This window comes from Lynx rufus, unplaced genomic scaffold, assembly GCF_022079265.1.
Source record: "Lynx rufus isolate CCGP_SWC_20201006 ecotype Redwood Valley unplaced genomic scaffold, mLynRuf1.p SCAF_11, whole genome shotgun sequence".
Lineage (NCBI taxonomy): Eukaryota > Metazoa > Chordata > Mammalia > Carnivora > Felidae > Lynx > Lynx rufus.
This window is the reverse complement of record NW_025814825.1, coordinates 15,146,978-15,164,963: the sequence shown is the minus strand read 5'-3', so window position 1 is coordinate 15,164,963 and position 17,986 is coordinate 15,146,978. Positions and strand designations below refer to the sequence as shown.

Sequence of the window (17,986 nt, the reverse complement as noted above, 5' to 3'; positions counted from 1 at the left end):
CCACTAAAACAGCCTGCAAGAAATACTAAAGGGGATTTTCTGAGTGGAAAGAATTGACTAAAAGTGGACAGTATAAAGGCAGGAAAAACAAAATCAGTAAAAATGAGCATTTCTGTAACAAAAATTAGTCAAGAAACTCACAAACAAGAATATAAAATATATACCTAAACTGTGGGGAGGAAAGGAAAAAAAAGAATGGGTTCAAACTTAAACGACCATCAACTTAATATAGACTGCTATATGCAGAAGAGGTTATATACAAACCTGATGGTAACCATATATAAAAAACTACTAACATGCAAATAGTAAAAGAAGGAAATCCACATATGTCACTAAAGAAAATATCAAAACACAAAAAAGAGAAGACAAAAAAGGATCAGAAAATTTCCAGAAATAATCACAAGTAATTAAATGGCAACAAATACATAAAAATTAATAATTACTTTGAATGTAAACAGACTAAATACTCCAATCAAAAGACATAATGTGTCAGAATAGATTAAAAAACAGCACCCAGGGGCGCCTGGGTGGCGCAGTCGGTTAAGCGTCCGACTTCAGCCAGGTCACGATCTCGCGGTCCGTGAGTTCGAGCCCCGCGTCGGGCTCTGGGCTGATGGCTCAGAGCCTGGAGCCTGTTTCCGATGCTGTGTCTCCCTCTCTCTCTGCCCGTCCCCCGTTCATGCTCTGTCTCTCTCTGTCCCAAAAATAAATAAACGTTGAAAAAATTAAAAAAAAAAAAAACAAACAGCACCCATCTATATATCCTGCCTACAAGAGACTCATTTTAGACCATAAAGATACCTACATATTGAAAGTGAGAGGATGGAGAAACATTTACCACACAAATGGATGTCAAAATAAAGGCAGAATAGCAATTCTTGTATCAAACTAGACTTTAAAACAAAAACTTGATAACAAGAAAAAAAGAATGGTGCTATATTAATAATAAAGGGAACAATCCAAGAAGATCTAACAACTTTAAATATTTATGCATCTAACATGGAAGCACCCAACTACATAAAACAGTAACAAACATAAAGGAACTGATAATAATACAATAACAGGAGACTTTAACATCCCACTTACATCAGTGAACATATCATCTAAGCAGAAAATTAACAAGAAAATAATGGCTTTGAATGACACACTGGACTGTATGGACCTAATAGATATATTCAGAACATTCCATCCTAAAACAGCAGAATACACATTCTTTTCAAATGCACACCGAACATTCTCTAGAGTAGATCACATATTTAGGCCACAAATAAGCCTCAACAAATACAAGATTGAAATCATACAATGTACCTTTTCTGATAACAACATTATGAAACCAGAAGTCAACCACACACACAAAAAAAAAAAAATCTGGAAAGACCACAAATACATGGAGGTTAAATACCATGCTACTAAACAATGAGTGAGTCAAATAGGAAATAAAATAAGAAATTTTAAAAAATACATGGAAACAAATGAAAATATAATAGTCTAAAACCTTTGGGATGCAGCAAAAGCTGTCCTAAGGGGGAAGTATATAGCAATACAGGCCTACCTTAAGAAGCAAGAAAAATCTCAAATAAACAATCTAATCTTACACCTAAAGGAGATAGAAAAAGAACAATAAACAAAGTGTAAAGCCAACAGAAGGAAGGAAATAATGAAGATGAGAGCAGAGATAAGTCACATAAAAACTAAAAAACAAAACAGAACAATAGAGAGGAGGAGTTAGATGGCAGAGAAGTAGGGGGACCTTGGGCTTTCCTAGTCCCTCAAACAGCTGTATTGAGGTCAGATCACTTGGAACACCCAGGAAATCGACCTGTGGACTGGCAGAAGGATCTCTGCAGTTAGAGGGAGACAGTGTGGCAGGTGTGAGGTGCATGGAAGTGAATTTGGGGAGAGAAAAATGGCAGTGCCATGGAGGGGAAGGGACCTTTCTGTAGAGAGACAAAAGGGAGAGAAAGAAAAAGGGGTTCAGAGAGTGCAGCATTGGTTTTGCACAAGAGGAAAACCTCTCTGGACCACGGACTGGGGACCGGGAAGTACTGAGTGTTGCAGGTTTTGTTTGTTTGCTTGCTTGCTTGCTTGTTTGTTTTTTCCAAGCAGCCTTTGGAGCTCAAACTCAAGTTTTGGAAGTGTGCAACTTTCTCTGGAGCAGAGCTGTGGAGTACGCCCCTGGTGAACAGGGAGCTGACTTTGGAGTGCATAGCATGGTGTAGAGATCTCCAGGGCACATTGAAAGAGATTATTCTCCTAACCGGAGTACTTTTGAAAGAGGGTATATTGCCTCCCCAAGAGCAAAAGATCCTGCAAGCGTCAGCAAAACACTTTCATCAGCAGGGGACAGAGGTGCACTCAGAGGGAACATAACCTTTGCTGCTTTTAGTGGTGCTATACCATATATTCCACACACAGCTCAGATGTGGGACTGTTTTTCAGGGTGAAATGACTTCAGACACAGTGTATAAAGCCCTAATCTGGAGGATGGGTGGGTCCACACAGTGCTAGGTCCTTTAAGACTTTGAGTTTTGAATCACAGCCGTGTGCCAAAGAAAAAATGCAGTAAAGTTGTGGCACACTGTAAACTGACTGCCCTCGCTATTCTGTGAGGGCTGCCTGAACAGCAGGGGTTGTGAGATCCCCTGTTCAGGGAGGAGAGATTGAGGAGGCGCCATTTCCCACCCCCCCCCCACACACACACCAAAACAGTGGGGCTTGAGAGAGCAACATAGTGGCCCCCAGTGGAGGCAAGAGCCACTTACACCAAACCCCTCTCCCCTATGCCTGGCAGCTGCTTATTTACTGGGGCAAGACTGACTGAGCCAATGCAGCAGGACTCTCCTCCGAAGACCAGCACAGCCAGTACCCTGTGTGTGCCAAGTGTACTGAAAAACAAGTGCTTCAAAATGACAACAGCAATTCTGGTAGAAATAGGACCAGGCTTACTTTTCTTTTGGAATCAGACTCATAGTTCTCATTTCCTCCCTGCACCCCTCAGTCTTCTTTTTTGCTTTTCTTTCTTTTTCCTTAATTTTTCCTTGGAATTAGCCTTATGTTTTTTTGATTCACTGTTGGGTTTTTTTTTTTTTTTTTTGGTTCCCTTTCCTTTTCTCTTTTTTTGGGATCAGTTGTTTTTTTTTTTTTTTCCTTTTCCTTAGGCTTATTTTAACAAACAAATCAAAGCACACCTAGTTAAAGGTCTAGACACTCCCCACCACAAGCAAGGAGGAGCTCTGCAGAGGACTGACCAGTGGGAAAGAGCAGCCAAAACACAACAGCAGAGTGCACACAGTGCACACCAGAAATGCTTCTGGAAATGCCAGGCCCTGGACAGTGTATGACCCCTTTTTAATGTAGCATTACTCTCAGGTGCAGGAAATGTACCAAGCTTTTAAAACACACAAAAGACAGAATCTTAGCCAAAATGACAAGATGGAGGACTTCTCCCCAAAATAAAATTCAGGAAGAAATCACAGCTAAGGAATTGCTTAAAACAGATTTAAGCAATATATCTGAACAATAATTTAAAATACCACGCATTAGGCTAATAGCTCAGCTTGAAAAAAGCATAGGGGACACTAGAGAAATACTTGCTGCAGAGATCAAAGACCTAAAAACTAGTCAGGCTGAAATAAAAAACGCTATAACTGAGATACAAAACCAATTGGATACAGTCATAGTGAGGAGTGAAGGGAAGAGAGGAGAGAATAGGTGATATGGAAGATAAAATTATGGAAACTAATAAAGCTGAAAAGAAGAGGAAAAGGACAATCTTAGATCTTGAGAGGAGAGTTAGAGAACTTAGTGATTCCGTAAAATGAAACAATATCTGTATCATAGGAGTCCCAGAAGAAGAGCAGGGAAAAGGGGCAGAAGGTTTATTTGAACAAATTATAGATGAGAACTTCCCTAATTTGGGGAAGGAAACAGGCATTCATGTCCAAGAGGCACAGAGAACTCCCCTCAAAGTCAACAAAAACTGGTCAACACCACAACATATCACAGTGAAACTTGCAAAATATAGAGAGAATTCTGAAAGCAGCTAGGAACAAAAGGTCATTAATCTATAAGGGTAGACACATAAGGTTAGTAGCAGACCTATCCACTGAAATTTGGCAGGCCCAAAGGGAGTGGCAGGAAATATTCAATGTGCTGAATGCGAAAAATATGTAGCCAAAGATTTTGTATCCAGCAAGGTTGTCACTCACAGTAGTGGGAGAGATAAAGAGTTTCCCAGACAAACGAAAAGTAAAGGAGTTCATGGCCACTAAACTGACCTTGCAAGAAATTTTAAGGTGGACTGTGTAAGTGGAGACAAAAAAAAAGACCAAAGCAACAAAGACTACAGTGGATCAGAGAACATCACTAATAATACCAACTCTACAAGTAACACAATGGCACTAAATTCATATCTTTCAGTAATCACTCTGAATGTAAATGGACTAAATGCTCGAATAAAAAGACACAGTGTGTCAGAATGGATTAAAAAAACAAGATCCATCTAATATGTTGCCTATAAGAGACTCATTTTAGATGTAAAGACTCTTGCAGATTGAAAGTGAGGGGATGGACAACGATCTATTACGTTATTAGGCTATGAGGTCAAAGAAAGCCAAAGTAGCCATATTTATATCAGACAAACTAGACTTTAAAGCAAAGACTATAACAAGAGATGAAGAAGGGCATTACATAATAATTAAAGGATCTATCCATCAAGAATATCTGACAATTGTAAATATGCCCACAACATGGAAGCACCCAAGTATATAAATCAATTAATCACAAACATGAAAAAACTCATTGATAATAATACAGTAATGTAGGGGCCTTTAATACCTCACTTACAACAACTGACAGATCATCTAAGAAGAAAATCAACAAGGAAACAATGGCTTTGACTGACACGCTGAACTGGATGGACCTAACATATATTCAGAACATCTCACCTTAAATCAGCAGAATACACATTCTTCTCAAGTGCACATGGAGCATTCTCCAGAATAGATCACATACTGGGTCACAAATCAGTCCTCAACAGGTACAAAAAGATTATGATCATATCATGCATATTTTCAGATCACAATGCTATGAAACTTGGTCAGCCACAAGAAAAAAATTGGAAAGCCTTAAAATACATTGAGGTTAAAGAACATCCTACTAAAGAATGAATGGTTTAACTAGAAAATGAAAGAAGAAATGTAAAAAAATATGGAAGCAAATGAAAATAAAATATGACAGTCCAAACTCTTTGGGATGCAGCAAAGGCAGTCCTAAGAGGAAAGGCCTATCTCAAGAAGCAAGAAAGGTTCCAAATACTCAATCTAACCTTACACCTAAGGGATCTTGAACAGGAATAGCAAATAAAGCCTAAAGTCAGCAGAAGAAGGGAAATAATAAATATTAGAGCAGAAATAACTGATATAGAAATGACAACAACAACAAAACTGTACAACATATCAACAAAACTAAGAGCTGGTTCTTTGAAAGAATTAACAAAATTGATAAGTCCCTAGCCAGACTCACCACCACCACCACCACCAACAACAACAAAAAAAGGACTTAAGTTGATAAAATCATGAATAACAGAGGAGAGATCACAACCAACACCACAGAAATACAATTATAATACTGTAACAAATTATATGCCAACAAACTAGGCAATCTGGAAGAAATGGACAAATTCCTAGAAACATACACACTACCAAAATTGAAAAGAAAGAAAGAGAAAATTTGAACAAACCCATAAGCAGCAAAGAAATTGAATCACTAATCAAAAATCTTTCAATAAACAAGAGTCTTGGGACAGATGGCTTCCCAAGGGAATTCTATTAGATATTTAAAGAAGAGATAATACCTATTCTTCTCAAACTGTTCCAAAAAACAGAAATGAAAGGAAAGCTTCCAAACTCATTCCATGAAGCCAGCATTACCTTGATTCCAAAACCAGACAAAAATCCCACCAAAAAGGAGAATTTCAGGCCAATATCCCAGATGAGTCTGGATGCAAAAATTCTCAACAAGATACTAGCAAATCAAATTCAACAGTACATTAAAAGAATTATTCACTATGATCAAGTGAGATTTATCCCTGGGCTGCACAGCTGGTTCAATATTTGTGAATCAATCAACATGATACACCACATTAATAAAAGAAAAGGATAAGAACTGTATGGTCCTCGGGGCACCTGGGTGGCTCAGTTGGTTAAGTGCCTGACTTCAGGTCAGGTCATGATCTCGCGCTTCGTCAGCTGTGCTGACAGCTCGGAGCCTGGAGCCTTCTTCAGATACTGTGTCTCCCTTTCTTCCTGTCCCTCCCCCACTCATGCTGTGTCCCTCCCTCTCTCAAAAATAAATAAACAGTAAAAACAAAACAAAACAAAAAAGACCCATATGATCCTCTCAATAGATGCAGAAAAGGAATTTTACAAAATGCAGAATCCTTTCTTGATAAAAACCCTTAAGAAAGTAGGGATAGAAGGAACATACCTTGGTATCATAAAGGGCATATATGAAAGACCCACAGCCAATATCATCCCCAATGGAGAAAAACAGCTTTCCCCCTAAGGTCAGGAACACAACAGGATGTCCACTCTCAACACTGTTGTTTAACATAATACTGGAAGTCCTAGCCTCAGTAATCAGACAACAAAAAGAAATAAAAGGCATACAAATTGGCAAGGAAGAAGTCGAACTTTAACTCTTCAAAGATGACATGATACTCTAAGTGGACAACCTGAAAGACTCCACCAAAAGACTGCTAGAACTGATACATGAATTTGGCAAAGTCACAGGATATAAAATCGATGTACAGAAATTGGCTGCATATCTATAACCAATAATGAAGCAGCAGAAAGAGAAATCAGGGAATTGATCTCATTTACACTTTTTGGTGCAACAAAAACCATAAGATACCTCAGAATAAACCTAACCAAAGAGGTAAAAGATCTGTACACTGAAAACTATAGAAAGCTTATGAGAGAAATTGAAGAAGACACAGAGAAATGGACAAACATTTCATGTTCATGGATTGGAAGAACAAGTATTATTAAAATGTTGATACTACCAAAAGCAATCTACATATTCAATGCAATCCCTATCAAAATAATACAGCATTCTTCATGAACTAGAACAAACAATTTTAAAATTTGTATGGAACCACAAAAGACCCTGAATAGCCAAAGTAATGTTGAAAAAGAATACCAAAGTTGGAGGCATCACAATTTCAGACCTCAAGCTATATTACAAAGCTGTAATCAAGACAGTATGGTACTGGTAAAAAACAGATCAGTGAAACAGAACAGAGAATTCAGAAACAGACCCACTAACGTATGGCCAACTAATCTTCAACAAAGCAGGAAAGAATATCCAACGCGGGGGGAAAAGACTGTCTCTTCAGGAAATAGTGCTGGGAGAACTGGACAGCGACATGCAGAAGAATGAAACTGTATCACTTTCTTAACTCATACACAAAAATAAATTCAAAATGGATGAGAGTCCAAAATGCAAGACAGGAAGCCATCAAAATCCTACAGGAGAAAATAGGCAGCAACCTCTTTGACCTTGGCCACAGCAACTTCTTACTGGACATGTCTTCTGAGCCAAGGGAAACAAAAACAAAACGAACTATTGGGACCTCATCAAGATAACTTCACCCACAATCCCACAGCAAGAGAGAGAGAGAGGGAGGGGGAAGAAACATTGGCTCAGTTGTGATCATGTGGCATTTGGTGTGACACACTACTTATGTTGCAAAACATTGCTCGTTTATCAAGTTAAAATTTATTAGAAATGTTTGTCTTGTGGAACATTTGCAGAACAAGTTACTCACAATCCAAGGCTTTACATACAATGGAATATTACTTGGTAGTCAAAAAGAATGAAACCGGGGCACCTTGGTGGCTCAGTCAGTTAGGCATCCGACCTCGACTCAGGTCACAGTTTGTGAGTTTGAGCCCCACATTGGGCTCTTTGCTGTCAGCACAGAGCCTGCTCCAGATCCTCTGTCCCCCCCCTCTCTGCCCCTCCCCTGCTCGCGCACACACACACTCTCTCTCTCTCTCTCTCTCTCTCTCTCTCTCTCTCTTTCTCTCTCTCTCTCAAAAATAAACATAAAGAAAAAAACTTAAGAGCAAAACCTTGCCATTTGCAACAATGTGGATGGAACTAGAGCATATTATGCTAAGTGAAATAAGTCAGAGAAAGACAAATATTATGATTTCACTAATATGTGGAATTAAGAAAAAAACAGATGGACACTGGGAAAGGGGAAGAAAAATAAGAAAAGAGAGAGAGAGGCAAACCATAAGAGACTTTAAATACAGTGAACAAACTGAGGGTTGCTGGAGAGGAGGTGGTCTAAATGGGTGATAGCCATTAAGGAGGGAACTTGTTGGGATGAGCACTGGGTATTATATGAAGTGATGAATCATTAAATTCTACTACTGAAACCAATACTATATCTATTTTAAATAACCTGAATTAAAAAAAAACAATAGAATAGAACAATGAAACCGGAGCTGGTTCTTTGCAAAAATTAATAAATTTGATAAACTATAGCCAGACTTATCCAAAAGAAAAGAGAAAGGACCCAAATAAAATCACAAATGAGAAAGGAGAAATAACAACCTACACCATAGAAATACAAACAATTAGAATATTATAATTATGCCAACAAATTGGACAACCTGAAAGAAATGGATAATTCCTAAAAACATAGATTACCAAAAACTGAAACAGAAAGAAATAGAAAACTTAAACCTTTAAGCAGCAAACAAATGGATCAGTAAAAACAAACAAACAAACAAACAACTCCCAGACGAACAAAAGTCTATGACCAGATGGCTTCACAGACAAATTCTACCAAACATTTAAAGAATAGTTTAGAGGTTAGAGTGGGAGAGAGCCAAAGCATAAGAGACTCTTAAAAACTGAGAACAAACTGAGGGTTGATGGGGGGTGGGAGGGAGGGGAGGGTGGGTGATGGGTATTGAGGAAGGCACCTTTTGGGATGAGCACTGGGTGTTGTATGGAAACCAATTTGACAATAAATTTCATATATTAAAAAAAATAAAGAATAGTTAATATCTATTCTCAAACTATTTCAAAAAAATGGAAATGGAAGGAAAACTTCCAAATTCATTTTATGAGGCCAGTATTACTCACCAAAACCAGATAAAGACACCATAAAAAAAGAGAAGTATAGGCCAATATCTCTGATGAACACAGATGCAAAAATCCTCAACAAAATAACAAATATTGTTAAAATATCCATACAATCCATAAAAAAGAGGATTCAAGTGAAATCAGAAATGAAAAAGGAAATGTAATAACTGATTCCAAAGAAATAAAGGATCATAAGGGACTATGAACATTTCTATACCAACAAATTGGACAACCTAAAATAAATGGATAATTTTCTAAGAACATACAACCTACCAAGACTGAATCATGATGAAATGGAAAATGTGAACACACCAGTTACTAGTAAGGAGACTGAATGAGCAAGAAAAAACTTGGCAACAAACAAAAATTCGGGACCATATGGCTTCACTGGTGAATTCCAACAAACATTCAAAGAAGAATTAATACCAATCTTTCTTATACTTTTCCAAAGAACAGAAGAGGAAAGAACTCTTCTAAACTTTTTTTTTTTTTAACAAGATTGGCATTACTTAGTACCAAAACCAAGGATGCCACAAGAGAGTACAGGCCAATATCCCTGATGAACATAGATGCAGAAATCCTCAAGAAAATATTATCACACCAAATTCCACAATACATTGAAAGGATAATATATCGTGATTAAGTGAGATTAATCCAGGGATGCAAGGATGGTTCAACATCTGCAAATCAGTCAATGTGATACACGACATTAATAAAAATTAATATCATATGTGATAATCTCAATGGATGCAGAAAAAACATTTGACAAAATTCAAAACTCTCAACAAAGTGAGTACAAAGGGAATGTACTTCAACATAATAAAGGACATATATGACAAACCCACAGCTAACATTATACTCAACAGTGAAAAGCTGAAAGTTTCTTCTAAGATCAGAAATAAGACAAGGATATGCACTCTCACCACTTTTATTCAACATAGTATTGGAAGTCCTAGCCAGAGCAGTTAGGCAAGAAAAAGAAACAAAAGGTATTCAAATTGGGAAGGAAGAAATAAAACTCTCACTATTTGCAGATGATATATAGAAAGCCCTAGAAATTCTATCAGAAACTGTTAGAACTAATAAATGAATTCAGTGAAGTTGTAGGATACAAAATCAATACACAAGAACGTACTGCATTTCTATACACTAATAATAGACTATGATAAAGACAAAATTAAGAAAACAATCCCACTTGCATCAAAAAGAATAAAATACCGGGGCGCCTGGGTGGCTCAGTCGGTTAAGCATCCGACTTCAGCTCAGGTCACGATCTCGCGGTCTGTGAGTTCAAGCCCCGCGTCGGGCTTTGGGCTGATGGCTCAGAGCCTGGGGCCTGCTTCCAATTCTGTGTCTCCCTCTCTCTCTGCCCCTCCCCTGTTCATGCTCTGTCTCTCTCTGTCTCAAAAATAAATAAACGTTAAAAAAATTTATAAAAAAAAAAGAATAAAATACCTACGAATAAATTTAACCAAGGAGGTAAAAGACCTGTATACCGAGAACTACAAAACATTAATGAAAGAAACTGAAGAAGGCACAAATAAATGGAAAGATATTCTGTGCTCACAGATTAGGAAAATTAATATTTTAAAAATGTTCAAAACACCCCCCCCGCAAAATGCACAGATTCAATGTGATTCCTATCAAAATTTGAATAGCTTTTTTCACAGAAATAGAACCAAATAATCCTAAAATGTGTATGGAACCATAAAGACCCCAAATAGCCAAAGCAATCTTGAGAAAGAACAAAGCTGGAAGCATCTTGCTCCCTGTTTTCAAGCTATATTACATAGCTATAGCAATTAAAACAGTAAGGTGCTGGCATAAAAATAGACACATAGATCAATACAATAGAATAGAAAACTCAGAAATAAACCCACACATATATGGTCAAGTAATTTACAACAAAGGAGATAAGAATATAAAAGGAGTAAAAGACAGTCTCTTCAATAAATGTTTTTTGGAAAGTAGGACCAGTATCTTACACCATGTACAAAAGTCAGTTTAAAATAAAGACTTGAAGATAAGACCCGAAGCCACAAAACTCCTAGAAAAAAACATGAGGTAAGCTTCTTGACATGGGTCTTGGCCATGATTTTTTGAATCTGATGCCAAAAGCAAAACCAAGGAAAGCAAAAAAACCCAAAAAACAAAACAAAAAACACCATCGAATTAAAAAGCTTCTGCACAGCAAAAGGAAAAGTCAACAAAATGGAAAAGCAGTCTGTTGAATGGGAGAAAATACTTGCAAATCATCTATCTGGTAAGGGGCTAATTTCCAAAATTTATGAAAATATATACATAGCCAAAAAAAATCCAATTTAAAAATGGGCAGAAGATCTGAATACATTTTTCCAAAGAAGAAATACAGATGGCCAAAAGGTACATGAAAAGATGCTCTACATTACTCATCATCAGGAAAATGCAGACGAAAATTAAAATGCAGTTTCACTAGTCAGAATGGCTATTATCAAAAAGTCTAGAAATAACAAGGGTTGGCAAGGAGCTGTAAAAAGGTAACCCTTGTGCACTGCTTGTGGGAATGTAAATTGGTATACCCACTATAGGAACCAGTATGGATTTTCCTCAAAAAAATTAAAAGTAGAGCTACCATATGATCCAGCTATTCCACTTCTGGGTATTTATCCAAAGAAAAGGAAAATACCAACTTGAAAAGATAGATGTACCTCCATGTTCATTGCAGCATTATTTACAGTAGCCAAGATACGGAAACAACCGAAGTGTCCATCAGTAGATGAAAGGATTAAAAAAAAAGCAACTGCGGTGTATATATACAATGAAATACACTTCAGCCCTAAAAAAGAATGAAATCTTTCTATATGTGACAACATGAACGGACCTCGAGGGCATTATGCTAAATGAAGTAAGTTAGAGAAAGACAAATAACATATGATCTTTCTTATAGATGGAATCTAAAAATAAATAAATAAATAAATAAATAAATAAATAAATAAATAAAACCAAGCTCATAAATATAGAGAAGAGATTGGTAGTTGCTAGAGGCAGGGCATAGGGAGTTGGACAAATGGATGAACACTTTTTGCTTTTGTTTTTAGAATGAATAAATTAAAAAAATTTTTTCATATCTATAAAAGAATTAATCACCAACAGACTCACATTTACATACAGGTTTAAAATATTTTAAAATGTTTAATGAAATAAAATTCATATAACATAAAATTCACCATTTTTAACCATTTTACAGTACACAATTAATTGCTTTTTAGTATATTCACAATGTTGTGCAGTCAGCACCACTATCTAATTTCAGAAAATATCTATCACTGCAAAGAGACACCACATACCTCCCAATTCCTTTCTCCCTATATCCCTTGGCAACCACTAAACTACTTTGTGTCTCTATGGATATGCCTGTTCTGGACATTTCAACTGAATAAAATCATACAATATGTGGCCTTTTGTGTTTGGCTTCTTACCCTTAGCATAATATTTTCAAGGTTTATCCATGTTGTAACATGCATGATTACTTAATTTTAGTTTATGAACTAATAATATTACATTGCATAGTACGTTAGTTACTTATCCTGCTATAACAATATACCACAGACTGAATGGCTTAAATAACAGAAATTTATTTTCTTAAAGTTCTGGAGGTCAGAAGTTCAAGATCAAGGTGCTATCTGGCTTGTAGGCAGCTGTGTCCTTGCATTACCACTTTTCCGTGCATGCACAGAAAGGGGGCTTTGGTCTCTTCCTCTTCTTATAAGGATACCAACTCTATAGGATTAGGTCCCCATGCTTATGACTTCATTTAACTTTAATTACCTTCCTAAAAGCCCCACCTCCAAACATTCACACTGGGGATTAGGTCTTCAACATATACATTTTGAGGAGGACACAATTCAGTCCATAACATATGTATATACCAAATTTTGTTTCTCCATTCATAGCTGATGAACATTTGCGTCAATTCTAACTTTTTGACTATTATGAAAATGCTGCTGTGAACAATCATACACAGGCTTTTTTGCAGATAAGGTTTCAGTTCTCTTGGTTATATGCTTTGAGTGGAATTGCTGGCCATACAGCAATCTTATGTTTAAGTTTTTGAGAAACTACCAAACTGTTTACATGGTAGCCACACCCTTCTACCTTACCACAGCAATGTATGAGTGTTTCAGTTTCTCCACATACTCACCAATACTTGTTATTGTCGTCTTCTTTTTTTTTTTAATGTAGCCATCATAGTGGGTAGAAGTAGCATTTCATTGTGATTTTGGTGTTGGTTTGTATTTCCCTAATGAATAAGGATGTTGAACGTCTTTTCATATGCTTACTGGCCATGTGTGTATCTTCTTTGGATAAATACCTATTCAAGTTGTTTGCCCATTTTTAAATTGAGTTGTTTGTCCCTTTGTTGTTGAATTGTACTTTACATATTGTGGATGCTAGAATCTTATCAGGTGTATGATTTGCATATATATTCTTCCATTCTGTAGGTTGTATTTTCACTTTCTTGATAATATCCTTTGATACATAGATTTTTTTTTTTTAGGATAAAATCCAGTCTATTGATTTTTTTGTTGCTTGTGGTCTTGGTGTCATATCTAAATCCATTGCTAAATCCAACCTCATTAAGATTTACTCTTATGTTTTCTTCTAAGAGTTTTATAGTTTTAGTTCTTAAATGTATGCTTGTGATCCATTTTGAGTTGATACTTTGTATGTAGTGTGAAAGAAGGGTCCAAATTCATTCTTTTTCATGTGGTTATCCAGTTTTAGCACCATTTGTTGAAGAGACTATTCTCCCATTGAATGGTCTTGGCACCCTTGTTGAAAATCAATTGGCTGTATATGTGAGGGTTTATTTCTAGATTCTTGATGCTATTCTGTTGATCTATATGTCGATTCTTATGTCAGTACCACACTGTTTTGGTTAATGTACCTTTGTACTAAGTTTTAAAATCAGGAAATGTGAAGCCTCATACTTTGTTCTTTTTTAATATTATTTTGGACATTCACTCAAATCTGTTTGGGAGTATTGCCACTTAACAATATTAAGTCTTCTAATCCGTAAAACACAGGAAGACTTTCCAATTCTTTAGGTCTTCCCTATTTTCTTACAATAATGTCTTGTAGTTTTCAGTGTAAAAGTCTTACACTTTCTTGGTTAAGTTTATTTCTAAGTATTTTATTCTCTTTGATGCTATTATAAATGAACTGTTTTCTTAATTTCATTTTTGATTGTTCATTGATAGAAGAATTTTGAGAAACATGATAGAGAAAACATAAATTGCCTTGAACAGACTTCGTAGAAATTTGGATTTGGAGGATGCTCTATTGGAGGGTTCAGAAGGAAATGAGGAACATGTTATTAAAAACTGGAAGAAGGAGGTGCTTGTTATTTAGTGGAAGAATGTTTAGTGTAATGGTCTCCTGTGGTCATGTGGAAGGCAGGACTTAAAGTGATGATTCTGGATGTATAGCTAAGAAGAGTTCCAATCAAAGTTATTGAAAGTGAGGCCTGATTTTTTTTCCTGCTACTTATACTATAAAACATGAGATGAGAAAGAAAAACTGATGGAAAAAATATTAAATGTAAAGAAACCAGGACTTTATAATTTTGAAAATTTTGTATCTCTAGACAGTGAAAGAGTTTAAATGAAAGAAGGCTGTCAGACCCTCAAAATTCTACTACCAGGGAGCAGTCTAATAAAACTACTTAGCTTTCACACATGTGAAAAAGGAAGGATGATTCAGAGGGCAAAACCAAGAGCCCAGAGGTTGGAACAGACAGCTATTTCTAGGACTAGAACTCCCAGTATTTTCCCAACTGGACTTCAGAATTACTATAAACCCTTTTTTTTTTAACCTTCCATTCTTTTTTTTAGTGTTTATTTATTTTGAGAAAGAGAGAGAGACTGTGAGTAGGGTAGGGAGCAGAGGGAGAAAGAGGGAGAATCCCAAGCAGGATCTGCACTGTCAGCACAGAGCCCGACATTGGGCTTGATCTCATGAACCATGAGATCATGACCTGAGCCGAAATCAAGAGTCAGACACTTAAGTGATTGAGCCACCCAGGTGCCACTTAACCTTTCATTTCTGCCCACCCCCCTCCCTTATCTAGAATGTCTGTTATCCTTTCCCTGGCCCACTATTGTATGATGGGTGTGTTGGGGTAAGGCGACTTTTCTCTATGACAGGAATGGTTGGTTGGATTATATAGTTAGATGTTTATATTCCTATGTATATAGCCTTTAGTTTCACAGATATATAGATGGAAGAGAATTGGGCCCCAGTAACTTTACTTAATGTATTATATCCATTCATGGGAGGTTTATTCATACCAAGACCTAATTTAGATGATAATATTTTGAACTTCTGAGCTATGCTATAATAAGTTTCTTGGGAATTTAGTGTATTTTGCATGTGGGAGCACAGGAATCATTAGGGGCAAGTGGGAGAATTGTAATGGACAGACTCTAAGCTTGGTGGACAAACTCTTTGTAATGGACAAACTCTTACCTCTTGGTGTTCACATTTTTTTTTTTTTTTTTAGTTTTTATATATTTTTGAGACAGAGAACATGAGAGGGGGAGGGGCAGAGAGAGAGGGAGACACAGAATCCGAAGCAGGCTCCAAGCTCTGAGCTGTCAGCACTGAGCCCGATGTGGGGCTTGAACCCACAGACCGCAAGATCATGACCTGAGCTGAAGTCGGAAGCTTAACCTACTGAACCACCCAGGCGCCCCGGTGTTCACATCTTTGTAGAATCTCCCTTTGAGTGTGACTTACTCCAGACCAACAGAAGATGGTAAAAGTGATGAGATGTCACTTCCATGAATATGTTACATTATATAAGCTTCTGTTTTGCTGACTAGCTCTCAGCCTTTCTTGCTGGCTTTGAAGAAGAAAGCTGCTGAAGAAGAAAGCTACAAGAAACTCGATACTTCTAAGAACACACAAAAGGGGAAGTGTTTCCATTCCTAAGTGAGCCTCTACATGAGAGCCTAGCTGTGGCCAACACCTTGATCACAGCTTTGTGAGATCCTAAGTAGAGAACTAGCTAAGCCATTCCTGGTCTTCTGACCCACAAATCTGTGAGATAAAAAATGTATGTTGTTTGAAACTGATAAGTTTGTGATAGTTTTTTGTGCAATACAGAAAAACAAAATAATTCTTAAAAAGCTAAATATACATTTAACCATATAATCAAACCATTCCACTCCTAGAAATTTACCTAAGAGAAAAGGAAATGTAAGTGCAAAAAATTCTTGCATAGTAATGTGCATAATAGCTTTGCATATTATAGTCCCGAATTGAAAAGAACCCAAATGTCCATGAACAGGTAAACGGATAAACAAATTGTGCAACAGTGGAACACTTCTTGGGAATAAATTGCTGACGCACACATTTACATAGATGAATCACAAAATGATCATGCTGAATGAAGGAAGCTTACAAAAAGGAAATACCCTGATTCCATTTATATGAAACTCTACAAAATAAAAACTAAACTATAGTGACAAAGCACGTGGGGATTGGGGGTCAGGCAGGGGCAGAAAGGGATTACAAAGGTATTCTATATATTATATTGACTGTTTTGTGGTTTCATGTATACATAGGTCAATTGACCAATTTACACTTTAAATATGAATGGTTTATTGTATAATCAATTATTCTTAAGTAGAGCAGTTTAAAAAATGTATTTGCCACTTGCACATCTTTTTTCTCACAAATAATTATATTCAAATAAAACACAGTATAGTCATCATAGAATAGCCTTGTTACTCATCCACTCATTTTCAAATATTGTCTAAATATCTGTTAGTGTCTGTGGAAAATACAAATATGAGTCTTTTGCAGTAATGAAACATATAATCTGAAAGACTATTCAGGGTTTGGAAATCATAAATAATTATTTTTTTATGTTGTTTTCACAAAGATCCTTACCAGAAGCAAATCCCTCCCAATGACTACGTGTCAGCTGCTCCATACAGCTCAGAACTTTGCTCCACACGTCGTCAAACACATAAGCAAGGACGTCCTCTTTCATGCAGTAAAATGGAGCAATGGGAGGGTACCCTAATTTCTGTTTCTCTGGAGATGCGTGTAATTTCTTTCCTTGAAACCCCTCTTCCCTGTAACAGAAGCAAATAAGACTTCCTAGTTATTCTTTACTGAGTGTTCACCACTGTGTTTTGTGCTTCTCCAGGAGTGTGATTTGGGTCCCCTCCCCACATGTATATGTATGTAGCTCAGTATATGTATGTAGCATATGTGTTAAACTGTCTTGTGACCTAAGGGAGTTCTCAAAGAGACTGAATTTCCCTTTTTACTCCCACCCCACCCCACCCCACTACTCTGCCAAAAAAAAAAAAAAAAAAGAATAAGAAAAAGAAGACTGAAGTCTCATTTTGTATTTTTTAGCTTTGAACAGTGAACATTGTCAGTTGAGCAATAAGCTATGACAAGCATACAGAAATAATCTTTTTGTTGTGACTGGATAACATTTAGATTACTGTTCATGTACCATTTAATGATGGGCATGTGACTGTGTCACATAGTTATTTGAGGCAGTGATTCATTAGAGAAATAGTGTACTTTTATTAATCCGAACAAACAACTGGCATTTGGCTGGAAAGGGAAAGGAGGAGAGCCCACCAGCACAAGAAGCTACTGTGAGGCCTTTTTGGAGACCATGTAGCTATCTGTAGTCCAGAAACTCAGCCAAGTCTGGTCTCTTCTCTGGAAGGGAGTACCAATAGCCCCAGTATTTGGGGGGCAAAGATCTAGCTGACAGATATGCTTACCTATGATAGATGTATTATAAATTAACCCA

At 36.8% G+C, this 17,986-nt stretch overlaps 1 protein-coding gene across 1 annotated transcript in view; it reads right to left on the bottom strand.

Moving 5' to 3' along the window:
- FAM149B1 (family with sequence similarity 149 member B1) overlaps positions 1–17,986 on the bottom strand; it is an 86,903-nt gene that overhangs the window by 29,699 nt on the left and 39,218 nt on the right. Inside the window, exon 7 of the mRNA XM_047072949.1 lies at positions 17,098–17,285. Coding sequence (XP_046928905.1) covers positions 17,098–17,285 — 188 coding nt within the window. The remainder of the gene's footprint in view (positions 1–17,097; positions 17,286–17,986) is intronic.